The sequence below is a fragment of the Petromyzon marinus genome, chromosome 35, assembly GCF_048934315.1.
Source record: "Petromyzon marinus isolate PM22_M1 ecotype Great Lakes invasive population chromosome 35, UKy_Petmar_22M1.pri1.0, whole genome shotgun sequence".
Lineage (NCBI taxonomy): Eukaryota > Metazoa > Chordata > Hyperoartia > Petromyzontiformes > Petromyzontidae > Petromyzon > Petromyzon marinus.
This window is the reverse complement of record NC_133701.1, coordinates 6,022,282-6,043,346: the sequence shown is the minus strand read 5'-3', so window position 1 is coordinate 6,043,346 and position 21,065 is coordinate 6,022,282. Positions and strand designations below refer to the sequence as shown.

Below are 21,065 nucleotides of genomic sequence, written 5' to 3'. Positions count from 1 at the left end.
GTAAAATGATGTTGACCAGCGGCCATCACCCCTCTCCGACGACTCATCCCGACCGTCGTCATCAAAGCGTGGCTTTTCGGGTCGGGCCACGTGTCGAGCTGTTTCAATTCTCAGGGCCGTCGCCACGCACCAACGCGTAGCGACGCCTTCAGCAGCTGAGTCGGATGGCCGCGGTAGCGCATGGGGGAAGAGCTCGCGAGCTCACTAGAGAGAGAGAGAGATGGGGGGAGAGGGGGGGGTGGTGGTGCTCTACACGGGGCCCAACGTGGACACACGCAGTCCGACGTCGTCCCTTGCCGCCGGCGAGTGTCGCTTCTTGCCTCTCGATGTAATCCCGGACCGTGGGCTGCACGGGAAGTGAGTGAGCGATGTCCTCACCTCCTGCCGCCCCCTCCCTCCCTCCCTGTCGCCCCCACCCCCTCCCCGGGACCGGCGGTGCGCGCTGCAGGGGCGTTCATGTTCCCGTACTTCATCATGCTCGTGTTCTGCGGGATCCCCCTCTTCTTCCTGGAGCTCTCCTTCGGCCAGTTCGCCAGCCTCGGCTGCCTGGGCGTCTGGAAGGTCAACCCGCTCTTCAAAGGCACGCGCTCGCATGTCGCGCGCACCTGTGCAACGCACTCACTCACCTGTTCACACCTGTGTGCAGGGCGTGCACTCACCTGCAGGGATGTCCTCGTGTTCAAACCTGAGTGCATTTACCTGCAAACGCCGACAATCGTCTGTACTCACCTTGACAAAGACAAAGATTCCCCGTATAGCCTTAACAGGCTACAGGGGCAAGTGCCATTAGCGAGCACCTATGAAGGCCGGCACGGCACACGAGGGGGGTGGATGGTCAGCAACATTGTCACCCACGTGGCCATGTTCACACACAACACCGAGGACTTGTTTGATGCTGAGTCGACCTAGGGGTTGGCACAGCGCCGCTAACCGTTGCACTACCACTCCCCAAACCCGCATGCACTGACCTGTTGACAGCTGTACCCAACATGCAGTCACCTGTCTGCATGAACAAACATTCGTCTATCTGTATGTTCACGCAGTAACACGTGCTCAGCTGTGCACATCTGCACACCGCATCCAGTTTACCTCTCGCTATGGTTGTGCTGAGTCGTCATGCGCCGATCGGAGTCTCCGGAAAAAAAAAATATTCCGTGAGAAATGAAACGCTGATGATCACAAATAACAAACCGACAAAAAATCCCTTCGTATCAATACCACCTTGGCCTTGAAAGTAAACAAATATAAACATATGCGGGGCTTTGTTTCAGGCAAAGAATAGAGGTACGAGTTGGGGACTGCACTTCGCCAACCACTTTACACCATGGGGAGCACAGCATCGTCCAGGTGACGATGTTTGTTAGGCTGTGGTCGTCACACAGAAGAGACCGTGGCACGGACAACAACCACTCGCCGCCCCCTATTCACGACTACGAAGGAGGGAGGGGAGGGATGGGAGGGAGGGAGAGGAAAGAGCACGGCTCGTTCATCAGGAGCCACCCTCGAAACAGGAGTTCACGCAAGTAATGTCGTCTGCACGCCCCGACCACTGCCAGCGCAGTGCCAGTGAACACTCACTCCTGATGATCATGGTGGTGGTGGTGGTGGACAACATCGTTGTTGCTTGTGCCACTAACCGCTCTCGGCCTAATCTACCCCGCTCCCCCCACCACTACCACTCCCCCCACCCCCCACCCCTACCGCTCCCCCCACCCCCCACCCCTACCGCTCCCCCCACCCCTACTGCTCCCCCCACTCCCCACCCCTACCGCTCCCCCCACCCCTACCACTGCCCCCACCCCTACCGCTCCCCCCACCCCTACTGCTCCCCCCACTCCCCACCCCTACCGCTCCCCCCACCCCTACCACTGCCCCCACCCCTACCGCTCCCCCCACCCCTACCGCTCTCCCCACTCCCCACCCCTACCGCTCCCCCCACTCCTACCGCTCCCCCCACCCCTACCGCTCCCCCCACTCCCCACCCCTACCGCTCCCCCCACTCCCCACCCCTACTGCTCCCCCCACCCCTACCGCTCCCCCACCCCCCACCCCTACCGCTCCCCCACCCCCACCCCTACCGCTCCCCCCACCCCTACCACTCCCCCCACCCCCCACCCTGCACTTTTTCCCCAGGTCCTCCGGTTGTTTCCCCTGCACATTTAGAGCCAACGTCATGGGTTTAGGAGCATTTGGCCGCTAGGAGTGTGCACGCGATGAGCCACTTCAGTGAGCTCCCGTTGGTGGCCAGGTGGCTTCTGAAAAAAGAGCCGTCCAGCTCAGTGGGCCTTACCTGGTAGGTAAAAACAATGATAACAATCATGACAATAATAGTAGTGTCGCCTCCACCCTTCCCTCCGTTCTCTTCCCGCCGGCAGGCGTCGGGTACGGCATGATGGTCGTCTCCAGCTACATCGGCATCTACTACAACGTGGTCATCTGCATCTCCTTCTACTACTTCTTCGCGTCGCTCACACAGTCGCTGCCCTGGACGTTCTGCGGGAACCCGTGGAACACCGAAAAGTGCACCAGCGTCTACGATCCCGTGGCACCGCTCAACGGCGAGTGGCGGCTGCCGGGCGCGGGTGACCCCCCGCCGCTCCCCCCGCCACCCCCCCTCGCCGCTCCCCTCGCCGCTCCCCCGCCCCCCACCCCGTCCCACCCAGCCCCCCTCGCCGCCCCTCGCCCCCGCTCCACCCCGACAGAAAGTATCAACCGGAATTCAATCGGATTCCGGTTGCTTGAGAGATTCAGCTGTAAATTTGGGGGGCCGGTGGGGGGGAGCAGGGATTGGGTTGGGGAGGGGCCAATATTGAGAGCTTCTGTCATTTAGGGGTTTGGCGATGAAGGGGGTTCTGTAAGCGCAGGGGGTTTCCGTAAATCAGGGGGTCAGTACTTCAGATGCGTTGCGTCATACCTGTAATTCAGATTTCATGGAGTGCATTCGGTAACCCCCGCACAGTCGAAGCTAATCGGACAAAGTCCATCGACGAGAGAGAGAGGGCAAGGCCACCGCGCCCGGACTGCCACAGGGTAGTCGGACGCAATTGGCGAACCTTGAGCTCGTGCGGGAACCTCGCACTCTCGTGTTTTTTTGAGATTAACTTCTTATAAACAAAACAAATTACGCACCCTTTCACTTATGACAACATCAACAACAACAACTTGTTTCAGCCCCCTCCTCCCCCCAACCCCCCCCCCCCCAAAAAAAATCTCTACTTTTCTCCCCGCCTCCCCCCCTCCCCCAATCTCAAAGAGTATTTGTCACCCTCTGCCCGTCGCCCCGCTGTGTCCCACAGGCACGGCCAACACGAGCCGCGTTCCCGAGGTCGAAGTGGGCCCCGCCACCGCGATCCTCGCCAACGCGTCCGAGCTGGTGCACGGGGCGGTGCGCGCCAGCCCCAGCTCCGAGTTCTGGAAGTGAGTGCGGTACTCGTCGAGCTCCGAGTCCCTCGCTGGGCTGAGATGGATCGTTCGGCAGATAGCAGCTCGATGATCGAGTGAGCCTCTAGTTTGCTAGAGCCGCACTCGAGCTGCTAGAGGCTAATGCCAGCTGCTAGCTGCTAGAGCCTCCCGCGAGCCTCTAGCTGATATAGCACCGCCCCGCCCACGTTACGTCAGTTCTGTAAGAGATCGCAGTAACTCACTACTATAAGCAGGGACTTATGGCTGGTTTAGATATCACTCGCCATTGTTCGTACATTACACCCCTATCAACGTCTCTGTATTATCTGTCTCTACTGTATATGTTCCTTGTCTCTCAGTCTACTCATCCATTTAGTCTGCCACTATTCTTTTGCTAGATAATCTGCTCTATCTTGTCAGTCTGTCTGAGGGTACATCTGTCTGTCAATCTATCGAGCTGTCCATCAGTCTCTCCATTCATCCAGCTAGTAGCCGCTCCTGCCGAAATTCCCCACAATCCATCTGAACCCTAAACCCAGCCCTGACCATAACCCTCACTCTCCACCCCTTGTCCTGTGTGCCCCCCCCCCCCCCCACCCCTGCCAGGTACTATGTGCTCCGTCTGTCGGACAGCATCGGAGAGTTTGGTGAGGTTCGCCTGCCGCTGCTCGGATGTCTCGCCCTGTCCTGGGTCGTCGTCTTCCTCTGCCTCATCAAGGGAATCAAATCTTCCGGCAAGGTGACCTTTGAACCCCACTGCCTACTGCCGCCACCCTCCGCTTCCTCCTCCGCTCCGCTTGGTCATTGCCCCCGCATCTCCGATTAGCACGGTTGGCTACGTACGGTGTGAAAGAAGTTCAACGTACCTACATACGTTAGGCACATAATAATTCACCGTTATCTGCTGCCCCCACCAATCTTGCGATCATACTTCGAGGCCCTTTATTTATCTATGAAAAGCTCACACGGTACCAACATGTTAACATATGTGTTGGCGAATGATGTTCAATATATATAACAACAGCAACAATGGAATTTATTTATCTAGGAAAGTCTCACCGAGTCTCAAGATTCGTTTTCAGGAGGATGCTGCTGCTCCATTGGGATGTGTTGGCAAATTGCATTCATGAGAGTTTGGCTTCGTGTGGGAGGGAAAAACGGAGACCCTGGACAAAACCCAGCGTGCATGCGAGGCAGACAACACTCAAACTCCGCACAGATGGATTCAGGAATACTTTTTATGTACAGTACTGCCATCTCCTGACCACCTCTGCAAGTGCAACGTGTTATCACTACCAGCATGATACGTAACGGCACGTGCATGTTCGCACAGAAGCAGCTCATTTTGATCGAGAACTAATTTTAGAGACCTCAGATATATGCACAAACCATTACTTTTATTTTACTCAATATAATTAATTACAATAAAAAAAAACATATATGGAAAACACTTTCAAAATAATGCTCCAAGGTCCCACCGAGATTTGAACTCGGATCGCAGGATTCAGAGTCCTGAGTGCTAACCATTACACCATGGAACCTTCACACTGAGGTCTCTCACTAAGATGACTCTTGGTCACATCCTAGACCCATCACAACTGTCCACCAGGTTCAATGCCAGCTGAGCTTGCATTCGCAGTCGGTCAAAGTGCCATCGATCGCTCGCCGCTCGGTCAACGCCAAAGTCAACATCAGCACGGGGGGAGACAAAGGTGGTCTTGCGTGCGTATGGTGTGTGCCACACGAACTCAAACTAAACTATTTTCTTTTTACCAGGTAAGGCCCACTGAGCTGTGTGGCTCTTTTTCGGAAGCGACCTGGCCACAATTGATAGATCAACCAAGTGGCGTATCGCGCGAAAATGTTTATAGCAGCCAAATACTCTGAACGCACGACGATTCTAAATGTGGAGGGAATAACCGGAGGACCTCGAGAAAATTCAACGTGACAAAGGGGAGAGAGAGAGAGAACACGCAAACTCCAAGTATATAGGCATCAAGGTCAGGATCGAACCCACGACCTCCTGTATACCAGGCGAGGTAGTTAACATCTCCTAGCCACCGTGAGAGCGCGCCTCCCGCATGCACCGCGTCGCGCCGCCCTTACTAGACGCTCACTAACATTGCCATGACGGCCTCTCAGCTCGGCTAACGGATTCTGGGTACCGGAGGGGAGGGATGGGGAGGAGTGAGAGTCCGGGGGGGGAGGGGGATGGGGAGAGCCACGGGGAGGGATGGGAAGAGTGGAGGAGGAGAAGAGGAGGAGGGGAAGGACGAGGAGGGAGATGAGGAGGAGGAGGAGGGAACCACGGCTTTGTGTTTATTCCGTGAGAGCTCCCGCGTGCATCTGGGGTGGTCCCGGCCACACAGCGGTTGCAGTGACGGCGTTTTCGTCTTTGCGGAGAAGAGGAAGAAGATTGATCGATCGAGCCGAGACGGGTGGAATGGGACTGAGGTGGGGGGCCGGGGGGCCAGGGCCATTGGGGGGGGGGGGGGGGTTGGGGGGCTGACTTGGTTTTAGCGGCGCGCACGCCCCGAACAATGGCCACAAATTTCTGGCCCCTTTTCATCGCCGTGCTGACCCCTCCCTCGCATCCCGAGGGTTCCCACGGCCCCAAGCCGGAGGCCTTGGGGCCGTGGCTCCCTCCTTCCTCCACCCCCCACCGCTATCGCCCCCTCCACCCTCCCCCCAAAGAAACTGGGCGCCGCCTCCCAACGCCATCCACCGCTAACATCGCCCAATATCACCCAACCGCGCTCTTCACATCTCACACTCTCACTCCAACTTTCTTACACTCTCTCTTTCTCTCTCGACTTGCCTTCTCCCTGTCTCGCTTGCTTTCTCTCTCCATCTCGCTGCCTCCCTGTGTCTCCCCCGCCTCTCTCTCTCTCTGGACCTCACTGTCTCCCCCTCTCTCTGATTCTATCCATCTGCCTCTCTCACTGTCTCACTCTCTCCACCCGCCTGTCTCCCTGCGTCTCCCTCTCTCCACCTCCCTCTCTCCTTGCGTACCCCTCTCTCGCTCTCTCCGCCTGTCTCCCTTTCACCCCCTCTCTCTCTCTCTGACTCTCCCTATAAATTCCCCCGCTCTCTCTCTAACGCTCTCAGCACCAGTCTCTAAGTCCCTAGTCATATGTTTGAATGTGATTCGTAGAAGTTGATTGTGCTCCTACTACCCGCGCCTCTACTATTACTCAGTGCCTCGAGCGAACGCTGCTAAATTGAACTTTGGATATATTAGCCGATTCTTTTTTTACAAGCATTAATATTTTAACTAATTAACGTTTAAGAATTATATTTTAAAAAGTGTATAATACGCCTACAGACACTTTAAAGCAAAGGTCACGCGATAATGAATTATAGTTTACACCAAATACAAAACGGCTAAACTTTAAAATCCAACGTGATTGTTTTTGGCACGAGGCTAAGCAAAGCACAACCCATGTTCACGTATGCATGTTGAACTTCTTTCTCACCGTACGTAGCCAACCGTGCCAATATCCGTGACCGTAGGCTCTAAATCAAATCGACCGGAGTGCGTCCGATCTCGTGGGCACGAAACAGGGACTGAGCCGACCGAATAGTGCTTGGAATGGGCGACCGCCACGCACAGACAGAGGTGCCAGAGGGCTGCGGTGCGTCTCATGCCAGCTCGTTCAGAACAGCTGTGGGTGGCAGCGGCTGGATAAATCATTTGATGAATTATTTGTTCGGTGATGCCGATGCCGCCGCTGCTACTGGCGCCGCTGTTGCTTTGGCAGTGGAGAACAAATAGCAACACGCGAAACCCTCAACGCGTTCGCCAAGAACGCCGTGGCCTTAACAAATAAAACGAATATAATTGGCCACATTGCGTTTTCCCTTCTGCATGCGGAGGGGTCACTACGCCTCTCTCTGCGCTGTGAAGGAGCAGCTATTGCGAATGAATTCATGTGTGTGACCTGTATCTGTTGCATCTCCAGGTGTATTACCTATAACGTTGATTTCCAGGTGTGTGTGTGTGTGTGACCTGCAGTGATGCCTGTTGCCAGGCGCGTTACGTATGACGTGTACCTTTATAGGTGTGTAGGAGATCTAATGATGTAGGTGTGTAAATGTTTCTTTTTCCAAGTGCTCGACCTCAGTGTGCTTTACCTGTGGCTGCTCGACTTTCATGTGCACTACCTGGAACTGTTCAATCTACAGGTGTGCGACCAGATATAGGTGTGTTATCTGTCTGGTCCTCCTCCAGGTGTGTTGCGTGTGTCTGTTCCTCCTACAGGTGTGCTACCTGTATCTCCTCCACCTATACATGTGACGTTATATCGGAGTGTGTTACCTGTATTTGCCCAATCTCTAGGTGTGTTTCCGCCACCCGTAAGTGTGACGTCACCTCCACGTGCGTTACCTGCAGCTCTTCCGCCTCCACGTGTGCTCACGTACTGCTTACCCCCCCCCCCTCAATCCCTTCACCTCCCTCTGCCCTGCCCCCAACCTTCCACCCCCCCTTACGCATCGCAGGTGGTCTACTTCACCGCCACATTCCCGTACGTCGTTCTCTTCATCCTCTTCATCCGCGGCGTCACGCTGGACGGAGCCATCCAGGGCATCTCCTACTACCTCACCCCGCAGTGGGATAAGATCCTGCAGGCCAAGGTACCTTAGACGCCGCGCATCAAGACAGACACGGGTGCGCGCGTCGCACGCAAGCGACATCGCAGCGTGACGTAGGGGTTCTATATCGTTGTCATCGTTGTCGCGGTCGTCGTTCGTGCTGATTGCAGCTCGTAGTTGTTGAAGAACCACAGGCACGAGCTGCAAGGCAGCCAGACAGCTAGCCAGTTCGTGAGGACGAAGCTGCCAACAATTGCTCAAGCTCTGCAGTCCTCTGCATATCTATTTTCAAACAAATATGGTCGCCGCATTGCGCAGCGCTTTCAGGCGAGCTTCTGCGGCCGTCCGGAACACTTCCTTCTGATATTAGGAAGCTACTGGAGCTGTGCCCTTTTGAATATAGATTGATAACTCATTTCGCTCTGATGAGCATGTTTGGCTGTGTACGGTGCGAAAGAAGTTGAACATGCATACATGTTGCAGATGTTTTCAGCCAATGAATGGGTGTTTAAACATCATCATTTGTCATCATGGTCGTCACTAGTCACGGTCGATCACCTCTGCTGGATGAAGGCCTCCCCCAAGCCACCTCCACCTGCCACGATCTTTCAAGGCAACAATCCACTCAGCGCCAGCTACCACACAAACTAATTTTGTCGTTCCGTCTCCCCGGTGGGGTGCGTGTGTGCGTAGTTGCGGAGCGTTAGTTGTAAATCGATGACCCGAATTCGAGTCCCACTCACAGCTACCAACACCACTGCCTCCCCTAGGTGGACTCAGCCTGAAATTATTTCAGGCAGTCCCCGATTTACCAACACCCGAACGCGCACTTGCGAACCGAACCGCGGAACTATTTAGAGTGTTCTATGCAAATGTTTCTTCTTATTCGTGAGTTTAACAATGCTTCCCTATTTTGTTGAACCGTAACACGCTTGACAACATTCATCGAATGTGCATTAAAATACAGTACATTATTGTATTCCGACCTACTAACGAACGGAACCTAGGAACAGACCCCGTTTGTAAGTCGATGACTTCCCGTACCTGGTGCGGTGTGTAAGCATCGCCACTGGGGTGACAAAGGCGGCCGGGCGTGGTGCTCGCCGCCCGCCCCCTCGTGTGCCGTGCCGGCATTCATTTGCGATGCTCCCTAACAGCACTTGCCCCAACAGTCTGTTAAGTCTACACGGGGGATCTTTGTCATTGTAGGTGTGGGGCGACGCGGCGTCTCAGATCTTCTTCTCTCTGGGCTGTGCGTGGGGCGGCCTCATCACCATGGCCTCCTACAACAAGTTCCACAACAACTGCTACAAGTGAGTCATTATAATGATGGTAGTTATTATAATAATAGTAGTAATCCTATGCAAGTTTGTCTCCGCCATAGGAGCGTGGAATTCCCATTGCTGGCTCAGGGATGTGAGCAGGTGATGATCGCTGTGTCGCAATGCTGCTCATTTGACAAGGAAATCACTTTGACTTTTTTTTCTGAATTGTAAAAATAATAGCAATGATTTCCGTTTGTCCAGGGAACTCAACATCGCTTGTCCTGTGGAGAGATTCCACTTTGGCATAGGAATGTGGAATTTCCACCTCTGGCTTGGGTAGTAAATGGGACATGATAAATGAATGCCCTGACCTGTAAACTCTCTCTGTCTTTGTAAAATAATTCCCTGTATTTTGGGGGCAATCATAGTTTTGATTTAAAGCTTTCGTGACTGTAGGGATTCATATTCTTGGTTCTTTCGGTAAAGTCACGTAGAAGGGAAACAATAAAATGATAAAAATATAAAACAATAAAATTCTCACGACGTTTCGACTGCAACACAAGCAATAATCATCAGGTGTGAAAACCACAACAAGAAAATTTGAAAAAAGTGGCGGTTATTTTTAACGTTAGCACCACTACGTGACTTTACCAAAAGAACCAATAATATATAGCAATCATAGTTATAATAATAATTATAATAACCAATTATAATCATCATGCCCTTTTCCCAAGGAAAGCGTGAAGGAGTCTCGGGACTCCTTTGCAGAAGGGTCCTGCTCCAGTGTGGATGTTTGAGCAAATCCATGAACGAGTTGTTTTGCTTGTGGGATCATACCTGGAGAAAACTCCACGTCACCGTGGTGGCACAGTGGCTAGGAGATGTTAACTACCTCGCCTAGTATACAGGAGGTCGTGGGTTCGATGCCGACCCTGACGCCTGTTGTACACATGGAGTTTGCATGTGCTCTTTCCCGTGCTCGCGTGGATTTTTCTCCGGGTCATCCGGTTTTTCCCTCTACATTTAGAATCAACATGCAATTAGAGTATTTGGCTGCTATACCTTTCCACGTGATAAGCCACTTCGTTGAGCTGTCATTTGTGGCCAGGTCAATTCTTAAAACAGAGCTCAGTGGGCCTTACCAGCACGCATACAAAGGGAATAACCCTCCCACGTGCCGTACGATTCAATTGCTGTACCGCCATCTCCTGGCCGCTTTTCAGAAGTGCAATGTATTGTGTCACGTGTGCACCAACCCCTTATCCACAGTTACTCGTTACGCTTGCAAATGTACGCAAAAAAGCAGCGTACGCTCTGATCAACAACAAATGCGGGTCACTCTTCGATACAAAACCATTGCCCCGAAGTGTCCTCATTATAAACGTTGTGTTTTTGTTTAATGTTACAACTGAAAATATTTACAAAATACTACTCCAAGGTCCCACCGAGATTTGAACTCGGATCGCAGGATTCAGAGTCCTGAGTGCTAACCATTACACCATGGAACCTCCACGCAGAAACACCTCACCGTGAAAACCCTTAGCCGTACGCCACCAAGACGATGTGGTCGGAAACCCCACTGTGAAAAAGGGCCATTGCCCGAAACGTCGCATATATTTTATATTTCCTTTGAAGGCCACACAGTATTGTTGACGGAATGTGTCCAGTGGTTGTTGGTTGTGCTTTGTGCCACCGCTGCCAATGCAGCAGCAGCGGCATAGCCAATAATCTGCGAGGAAATGAATCGATCGGAGTGCCCGGTGGAAAAAAAAATCGAGCGTAAAGCTCAAAAGCTTCACGCAGATAAGATTCAAGAATCTATTTCTGCGCATTCATCTTTTACCCACCTCGTAGCTCAAGCCTACGACACCTGCTGGGTATTATTCCCTGGCGGTCTGCCACCCAACTTCAAACCAGCCTCGAAAACTCCCCTCTCCGCGCCAGATCTATGAAACCACCTTCTTCCCAGCCACTCCTCTTCCTCCCAGCCACTCTTCCTCCCAGCCACTCCTCCTCTTCATAGCCACGCCTCCTCTTCCTCTCAGCCACTCCTCTTCACAGCCACTCTTCCTCCGAGCCACTCCTCCTCTTCATAGCCACGCCTCCTCTTCCTCTCAGCCACTCCTCTTCACAGCCACTCTTCCTCCCAGCCACGCCTCCTCTTCATAGCCACGCCTCCTCTTCCTCTCAGCCACTCCTCTTCACAGCCACTCTTCCTCCCAGCCACTCCTCCTCTTCATAGCCACGCCTCCTCTTCCTCTCAGCCACTCCTCTTCACAGCCACTCTTCCTCCCAGCCACGCCTCCTCTTCATAGCCACGCCTCCTCTTCATAGCCACGCCTCCTCTTCCTCTCAGCCACTCCTCTTCACAGCCACTCTTCCTCCCAGCCACGCCTCCTCTTCATAACCACGCCTCCTCTTCATAGCCACGCCTCCTCTTCCTCCCAGCCACTCCTCTTCACAGCCACTCCTCTTATGTGAACGTGTGCAACCATTGGAAAGATGTTCTAAATCGAACCAAACATTAAACTAATTTTCAATGGTACAGTATATTTTTTAAAGTAGTGGTATCCCAAACTTTCGCAGCTGCTTAAATTCCCTTTTCACACCATAAATATGTAAACTCCCCCTCCCCCCTCGCCGGTCTGCACATGTTCCCCCTCTCTACACCGTTCATCATGCTAAGTCCGCCAATTAAATGCTAATTTTTATGCTAATTCCTTTGTCAAGGCACCTTAATTCCTCTCACGCAAGCTTAAAGGTCGCGGTCTGATCTTGGCTGTGTTCACTCCAGCGCTGTCCTCCAGACAGTCTGGTCCCTTCACCTGATGAAGGCTACTTGTGTTGTGGCCGAAACGTCGTGAATTTATTTATTTATTTTATTTTTTATTTTTTCTTGTTTTATACTTTTACGTGACTTTACCGAATAGAACCAAAGAGTATGGATCCTTGCAGTGACGAAAGCTTCAAATCTAGAACTCCTCTTACTCCCAGCCACTCTTCCTGTTCACAGCCACTCCATCTCCTGGGTTCACTTCTCCATCTACAGCAGGCGCTTTTAACACCGTGGGGTGATTTATGGAAGCAGAAGAAGAAAAACCCGCTCGACACATCGTTTAACCACACTGCGACCTTCAAAAGGGAGAATACAAATAAAAGATGAGGCGACGTTTCGGGCAACGGGCCTCGTTCGTAGCACCGGCCCTTTTTACCCGAAACGATGCCTGATACATTTGCCCCCCCCACCGCTCCCCCCCTTGAAGGTCACGCGGTGTGATTGACGGATGCGTTCTTGCAACCTGTGCTCTGTGCACCGCTGCCAACGCAGCAAGCGAGCAGCAGACGAAGCACCGCCGAAAGTAATTTCGAGTGATTTAATGCGGCGGCTTGCAAGGCAATTTCCACCGCTTCCACCACCGGTGTTCGGCAGAAACCCCCCCCCCCAACTCCCGCATTACATCGCCACTGCAAATTGAGCTCGCATGGGCTTCCACAGAGGCGCGGAGGGGGCTCACCAGATTGCCTCGGAGCAGGCTTCACAGATCGGATGCGTGCGTGTGGCTATACGGTCCATTTGCCACCTTCTTTTGTTGGTATACGAAGATGTTCTTCTTTGGTTCTTTCGGTAAAGTCACCACGTAGAATGAGAATAAAGTAATAAATTGATCAAATAAAATAACGCAATAATATTCTCACGACGTTTCGGCCACAACACAAGCGGCCTTCATCATGTGAAGGGACGAGACTGTCTGGTAGGACAGCGCTGGATTGAAAGAGCCACGTTCAGATCGCGACCTTTAAGCTGTGTGAGAGGAAACAAAGCGCCTTGACAAAGGAATTAGCATATAATTTAGCATTGAAATGGCCGAGTGATTAGCTTGTGACTGGTCACAGAAATGGCTATGTTAAAAGTTAAAGCATACACATCCGCAGTGGCACCCCTTGACAAAGGAATTAGCATAGAATTTAGCATTGAAATAGCTAAGTTAAAGCATACACATCCGCAGAGGCACCCCTTGACAAAGGAATTAGCATAGAATTTAGCATTGAAATAGCTGAGTGATTAGCTTGTAACTGGTCACAGAAATAGCTATGTTAAAGTCAGAACCAAAGAAGATGAATCATTGCAGTCACGAAAGCTTTAAATCGAAATTTATACGAAGATGGTTGGTAAGTGGTTGGTGTATATATATAATTATATATAGATATGTCCAGCCGGCTTGGAAAGTGCAGTCTCCAACCCGAATTACCGACTCTATCACCCTGCCTTTCCTCTCTATGTGCGACGAATGTTACGCTATGTCTGTGCCAAATATCTTTAGGACCCTGTACTCGTTTTCTACAATGTATGAATGCATTTGTCTTGTTCGCTGATGCTGCTGATGCTGGTGCCCTGTTCACGCGGCACCACGGGTTCGATCTCCCGTGTGAAGAGAGCCGTGAAACCTGACCAAACACTACGGAACCATCATCCGTGTAACAAATAAACTGGACGCACACTCAACTGAAAAGGGGTCATTTTGCCGAAAAGGTCACCTATTTTAAATGGCTTTACTGCAAGGCCACACACACACACCCGCCCACTGTGTCGTTATTGATTTGTGTTGAGTTCGGTTATTGTTCGTTGAACTTGTGCAACCATTGCAAACGCAGCAGCTGCAGTAGCATCATGGGACAATAATTATTCACGTGTAAGAGTGGACAAAATACCCTCGCGAGTCCAACCGATTACGTAAAACGTGAAACCTCGTGACATTTCGTTTCCCCATCTATTGAGGCCCCCACATTATGTGAGGCCCTATGAGCTGTAGAATCCTACTTAGCTTAGGCCTAAATCCGGCCCTGGGTCGGAGAGTTCGTTTCGCTTTCAAAACGGAAAACCTCCCCGCCCCCCTCCACCGTTTGCCAGGGACACGGTGATCATCACCCTGGCCAACTGCGGCACCAGCGTCTACGCCGGATTCGTCATCTTCTCCATCCTGGGCTTCATGGCTCACCACCTGGGCGTCGAGGTGTCCCAGGTGGCCGACCAGGGCCCCGGGCTGGCATTCGTGGCCTACCCCGAGGCCCTCACGCTGCTGCCCATCTCCCCGCTCTGGTCCGTGCTCTTCTTCTTCATGCTCATCCTGCTGGGGCTCGGCACGCAGGTGGATGGCGAGCGGCGGCGTCGGTGTTTGTTGATGTCGTCGTCATCATTTTCATCATTATTGTCGTCATCAGCGTTGTCTTCAACGTCATTGTCGTCATCATCTCAGTTGTTTGCTATATGACCATCTTAATTGTCATTGTCATGAATATCATCACCATCATCATCTTCATTGTTTTCATCATCAACGTCATTATCGTTTTCATCATCGTTATCATTATTGCACGGCGTGGGGAGGCCCTCATCCAGCAGTGGATTGACAAACGGTCTCTACGAGCACATGGACCCTTGCGTGTTTGTGTAGTGTAGCGGTTAGCGTGCTGCACCAGCTACCCGGCGACCCGAGTTCGATTCCCGTCACGGCCACCAAAACCGGTGACGATTATCTGAACCGGTTCTGGGCCTCCCCTAAGTCGACTCAGCCTCAAATGAGTACCTGGTACGGTTTGTAAACATCGCCACTGGGGAGACAAAGGTGACCGGGCGTGGTGCTGGCCACCCATCCCCTTGTGTGCCGTGCCGGCCTTCATAGGTGCCCGCTAACAGCACTTGCCCCAACAGTCTGTCAAGGCTACATGGCGGAATCTTTATCTCTGTCTTTGTGTCGACGATCGATTGATCGTCGATCCCCGTTGTCTGCACCCCTTCTTAGTTTTGTCTGCTGGAGACGCTGGTAACGGCCATCGTGGACGAGATCGGCAGCGACACAATCCGCCGGCGGAAGACGTTCGTGACGCTCGGGGTTGCGGTGGTCGGCTTCCTACTGGGCATCCCGCTCACCACGCAGGTGCCTGCACAACACGTGCGCACCTGTATACACGCGTAGTGGGTTCACGTGAGAGACACCCTTGACTTTGGAGGCAACACGTGTATTCTATGACCACAACGGGGTAACTACATAAACGTAACAACGGGATAACTATATCGTGGTAACCACCACGGGGTAACTACAAAACCGGGTCAGGTCAGTTAACGCACTGCCTACCCACAATGCCGAGCGTGAAGACCGAAGAGCGAAGAGACGTAGCACAGCGGGTTCCATTCCAGTGGACAGCCCGGATCGGACCTCAGGACCTCCCTTTGATGCCCCTCAGCGTGGCCCGGCTCCGCCTCGGCCACGCCCCCTTCTAGAACTCTCTAGAAGACTCTGGGCCTGACATCACATGTCCCTTCTGTCACCTTTGGCCAACATCCTTACCCTGTCCTGTCACGTGCCCTTGCCAGCCAATCGGGCTGCTACGTCCTCACACGCGCTCTCTCTGCCCGCCGCTAGAACCATGCTCCTTAGGGACCATGGGCACGCGTGTGCACCTGTGTACACGTGCGCACCTGTGTACACGCCTACACATATGTCTACCCGCTCACCACGCAGGTACAGAAGCGCTTGTACACACTTGCACACCTGTACACCCACACGCCCGCTTGCTTGAACACAATGCAGAAAGTGGCATACCTGTACGGCTGCACGCTGCTCACTGCGCGTGCCTCAAACAGTGCTGCTCCTGTTACACCCTCCAACCCTGTACCCCCTCACCTCCCAACCCAACCCCGCACGCCCTCAACCCCATAACACTGCCGCCCTCATACCCCCAACGCCGCACCCCCAACTCTCAACTCTGCACCCCTCACCCTCGACACCTGCACCCACCCCCCCCCCACACAACCACCTTCAGGCTGGCATCTACTGGATCCTGTTGCTGGACAACTACGCAGCGAGCTTCTCTCTGGTCATCATCTCCTGCTTCCTGTGCATCGGGATCAACTGGATTTACGGTCACTAACACACCCACCGTGCCAGCTCCGCTTGTCTCTCTCTCTTTGTAAACTCTCCCCGATTACCTACGGCGTGTACAAATCGAATAGCGCTCATCATCATCATCATCATAGCGCGCCAGGGCAGCCATGGTTTAGTTAAGACTCGGCAGTTCTCAGTTTGTGTTTACAGCTTTTAAATAAAACGTCTCTGAAAGGAAAAAAATATATAGTAATACTCGGTGTTACCATTTCCGGCAATTATACAGGTGTTAAGATGCTCAATCAGAGCTGTTAATGCCTTGATATTCGCATTGCTTTTGTGCTGTTAACATATTTTGGCGTTTTCTGGTCTGGCACTGGTAAGACAAGACCTAGTTTCTGGTATAGGCCATTCAGCTTCAAAGACAATGCATACATTATTTATTCATCAAAGCACGTCCGTTTGCATGTTTTACCACGAGCATGATGTGTATTTAATGCAGACTTGATGCCTTCCGATAGGTGTCTATTTTGGTATTTGAACATCTTAACACCTCCTATATTATTGCCGGTAAAGGGTAAAGCCTATTCTTTTTTTCTCATCACCTTAATACCGACAAAAAGGGTCCCATAAAACGTCCCTGCCTATAATTGAGGGATGGCCTGGGCAGATAGCAACTTGGTAACACACAAGAGCTCATCATCGTCCAGAGAGTAGGGATTTGTCGCGAGGTGGTCGATTCAAGTTGATGAAAAACAGTGAGTTAAGTTAATGCTGCTATCATGTGTGGGGAGATGATACAGTTTTTTTATATATAGAAAGATAACTAAGTAGATTTGCAAAACATTTTAGTGAAGATAGCGTGGGTTACCTTTTTTTTATTTGGCTTATCAAGTTGAACATACTATGCCCAAGTATTTTCCTAGAGAACCATATGGGTAATCACAACAATAATAAATACTTTTAAATATTTACCAACGAAACCCACACTGAGAATCTTTGGAGACTCATCCCCACATCTCCGATTAGCACGGTTGGCTACGTACGGTGCGAAAGCAGTTCAACATACATACATCACCTGCATGGAAATGCTTGGCCAGCATCGGTTGCGTTGTGTGTGTGTGTTTGAGCCGTGTAAAGGTTCGCCTGCCCTAACCACGCCGCCCACTCCTTGCTCCCTCGCCCTCCCACCTCCACCTGTGCAGGTTTCCGGAAATACTTCAAGGACGTGGCTATGATGCTGGGCAGGGAACCGCCGGTCTTCTTCAAAGTGTGCTGGTGCTTCGTGTCGCCCGCCATCATATTCGTACGTGAACACGCGCGGGGGGTCCTCTCGGGGTCGAGTGGAGTCACGCGGGGTGACGAGGGGTCACGCGGGAGCCACGAGAGGTCAGGCAGAGACTGAGCGGGGTCACGAGGGGTCACGCGGAAGCCACGCGAGGTCACGCAGGGACCAAGAGGGATCACGCGGGTGCCATGGTTTTTCGGGGTCGGGTCGCGTGTTCAGCATTTACTCTCTAAAGCTTTCGCCACAAACTACTGCGGGCGTCCTTTTTGAGAGTTGAAGTTGGGTTCCCGAAGAAGCTCCCAGGGTGTGGTGCGAAATGCCGGACGTGGAGCCAAACAACGGCACGCGGCACAACCCGACAACTCAGTGGGGACCTTCTAGATTTCAAGTTTTCGTGACTGCAAGGATCCATACTAATAAAGTATTAAAGTATTAACGCTTTCGTGACTGCATAAAATTGCTCATTGGTTTTTTCGGTAAAGTCACGTATGTAGAAATACAATAAAATTATATTAATACAAAAAACAATCACGACGTTTCGATCACAACGCAAGCGATCTTCATCAGGTGTCAAGAACAAATCACGGAGGTAAATACAACAAAAAGATGAGAGACAATAATTCAACAAACCTGAAAAAACATTACGTGAAGCACATCCAGTTATTTCAGTAAAGTCACGTAGGTAAAAAAAAAAATGTCTTATAAAATAAAACAAAAATGAAAACAACTAAATTAAATCACGACGTTTCGGAGGCAACACAAGCTTCCTTCATCAGGTGTAAAAAGCACAGCAAAATTACTGTAGAGAGTGGGGACCGTCTGACAATCCCCGTTTTTTTGAAAAACGGTCACGAAGAGAGTAACTATTAGAGATTCATTTCTAAAAATATTCAGCCATTCAAGTGCTTTGTCTGAGTCTTGATGGAGTGCACTCACTCACCCACCCATTCACCCACCTACTCACTCACTCACCCACCCATTCACCCACCTACTCATTCACCCACCCACCCATTCACCCACCTACCCATTCACCCACCTAATCACTCACTCACCCACCCACCCATTCACCCACCTACTCACTCACTCACCCACCCATTCACCCACCTACTCACTCACCCACCCATTCACCCACCTACTCACCCACCCATTCACCCACCTACTCACTCACTCACCCACCCATTCACCCACCTACTCACTCACTCACCCACCCATTCACCCACCTACTCACTCACTCACCCACCCATTAACCCACCTACTCACTCACTCACCCACCCATTCAACCACCTACTCACTCACCCACCCATTCACCCACCTACTCATTCACCCACCCACCCATTCACACACCTACTCACTCACTCACCCACCCATCCACCCACCTACTCACTCACTCACCCACCCATTCACCCACCTACTCACTCACTCACCCATTCACCCACCTACTCACGCACCCACCCATTCACCCATCTTCTCACTCACTCACCCACCCATTCACCCACCTGCTCACTCACTCACCCACCCATTCACCCACCTACTCACTCACTCACCCATTCACCCACCCACCTATTCACTCACCCACCCATTCACCCACCTACTCACTCACTCACTCACCCACCCATTCAACCACCTACTCACTCACTCACCCACCCATTCACCCACCTACTCACTCACTCACCCACCCATTCACCCACCTACTCACTCACTCACCCACCCATTCACCCACCTGCTCAATCACTCACCCACCCATTCACCCACCTACTCACTAACCCACCCATTCACCCACCTACTCACTCACTCACCCACCTATTCACTCACCCACCCATTCACCCACCTGCTCACTCACTCACCCACCCATTCCCCCATCTACTCACTCACTCACCCATTCACCCACCTGCTCACTCACTCACCCACCCATTCACCCACCTTGCTCACTCACTCAGCCACCCATTCACCCACCTGCTTACTCACTCACCCACCCATTCACTCACCCATTCACCTACTCACTCACCCACCCATTCACCCACCTACTCACTCACTCACCCACCCATTCACCCACCCACCTATTCACTCACCCACCTATTCACACACCTACTCACTCACTCACCCACCCATTCACCCACCCACCTACTCACTCACTCACTCACCCACCCATTCACCCACCTACTCACTCACTCACACACCCATTCACCCACCTGCTCACTCACTCACCCACCCATTCACCCACCTACTCACTCACCCACCCATTCACCCACCTACTCACTCACTCACCCATTCATTCACCCACCTAATGACTCACTCACCCACCCATTTAACTACCTACTCACTCACTCACCCATTCACCCACCTACTCACTCACCCACCCATGTAACCACCTACTCACTCACCCAGCCACCCGCCGCCTTGAGGCTTTTATTTGGGGGCAGTGTAAAGTCACACGGTCCACGCTGTGGAGTGCGTAGCGGCGGTCGCACACGGGAGAGAGAGGGAGAGAGAGATTTGATTATCCACTTGTCATTCATTGGCCGCAACTTCCGCCGTTTGTTGAGAATGAACGACTGCGCTCCGAGGCGTGTCGCTACGGTGAAGGCGCAATACAACCGTAAATTGTATTCCTATTATTTATAGTTATCCACTGTTTAGCGCTGTCCACTGTTTTACACAGCGCTGTCTGACCATCCCACCCTTCCCTTTCCACCCATTCGGCAATGCGTTGTAGCCCTTACCACCTTTCCCCTAAATACATATAATTATATGAATAATGTATTTCTGAAATTATGTACGCAGCCGTGATCAGGTAGAACTAAATTTGTGTTTTGTCTCTCTCTCTCTCAAATTTAGTTCTACATGATGACGGTTGCTTGTGTTGCAATCTAAACGTCGTGTATTCTATTACTTAATTTATTTTCTTTCTGCGTGACTTTACCGAAAGAACCAAAGAGTCATTCCTGCAGTCACGAAAGCTTCAAATCAAAGTGTTTAAATCAACTATTTGTTTATTAATTTACGCGGAAGATCAATGCCAGGCAGGCGGTTCTGGTGGTGGTGGTGGCAGCGGCGTCGCTGAAATGCGACTCCGCACGCAGCGAGCTTACTTCCCCCTCTTTGTTTGCCCCACCTCTGCTCCTCAGTTCATCCTCATCTTCTCGATGGTGCAGTACGAGCCCCTGCGCTACGAGGGGAAGCTCTTCCCTCGCTGGGCCGAGGCCCTCGGCATCCTCATGGCCACCTCGTCCGTCATTTGCATCCCGGGCTACGCCATCTACCACCTCTGGAGGTTACCCGACGGGACCTTCCTGGAGGTGAGCGGGGGAGGAGATCTGGGCCCGCTGGTCTTTTTCACTCGCGCAAGGTTTACAGTCGGTGCTTACAGGAGGAGTGGATCGTGTGGGGGAGCGGTGGTGTAGCAGCGGTTAGCGCGCTGCGCTACGAACCCGGCGACCCGAGTTCGATTCCCGCTCACGGCCACGAAAACCGGTGACGATTATCTGAACCGTTCGTGGCCCTCCCCTAGGTCGACTCAGCCTCAAATTAGTACCTGGTGCGGCGTGGTGTTGGCCAACCACGCCTTCGTGTGCCGTGCCGGCCTTCGTAGGAGCTCGCTAACAGCGCTTGCCCCAAGAGTCTGTTAAGGCTACACGG

General features: G+C 52.2%; 1 protein-coding gene and 2 non-coding genes across 5 annotated transcripts in view; 1 reads left to right on the top strand and 2 right to left on the bottom strand.

Moving 5' to 3' along the window:
- The window catches only part of LOC116948902 (sodium- and chloride-dependent glycine transporter 1), a 111,588-nt gene that overhangs the window by 79,539 nt on the left and 10,984 nt on the right, over nucleotides 1-21,065 (top strand). For all 3 annotated transcript variants that reach the window (XM_032966146.2, XM_032966145.2, XM_076071883.1), the window contains 11 exons: nucleotides 449-580; nucleotides 2,376-2,558; nucleotides 3,297-3,417; nucleotides 4,009-4,141; nucleotides 7,903-8,037; nucleotides 9,205-9,308; nucleotides 14,170-14,407; nucleotides 15,059-15,193; nucleotides 16,080-16,179; nucleotides 17,347-17,447; nucleotides 20,555-20,725. In XM_032966146.2, the coding sequence (XP_032822037.1) occupies nucleotides 449-580; nucleotides 2,376-2,558; nucleotides 3,297-3,417; nucleotides 4,009-4,141; nucleotides 7,903-8,037; nucleotides 9,205-9,308; nucleotides 14,170-14,407; nucleotides 15,059-15,193; nucleotides 16,080-16,179; nucleotides 17,347-17,447; nucleotides 20,555-20,725 (1,553 nt within the window). The remainder of the gene's footprint in view (nucleotides 1-448; nucleotides 581-2,375; nucleotides 2,559-3,296; nucleotides 3,418-4,008; nucleotides 4,142-7,902; nucleotides 8,038-9,204; nucleotides 9,309-14,169; nucleotides 14,408-15,058; nucleotides 15,194-16,079; nucleotides 16,180-17,346; nucleotides 17,448-20,554; nucleotides 20,726-21,065) is intronic.
- On the bottom strand, nucleotides 4,872-4,943 carry TRNAQ-CUG (transfer RNA glutamine (anticodon CUG)). The gene has a single exon. It is a non-coding gene; the product is annotated as a tRNA-Gln (tRNA).
- Nucleotides 10,697-10,768, bottom strand: TRNAQ-CUG (transfer RNA glutamine (anticodon CUG)). Its single transcript has one exon. It is a non-coding gene; the product is annotated as a tRNA-Gln (tRNA).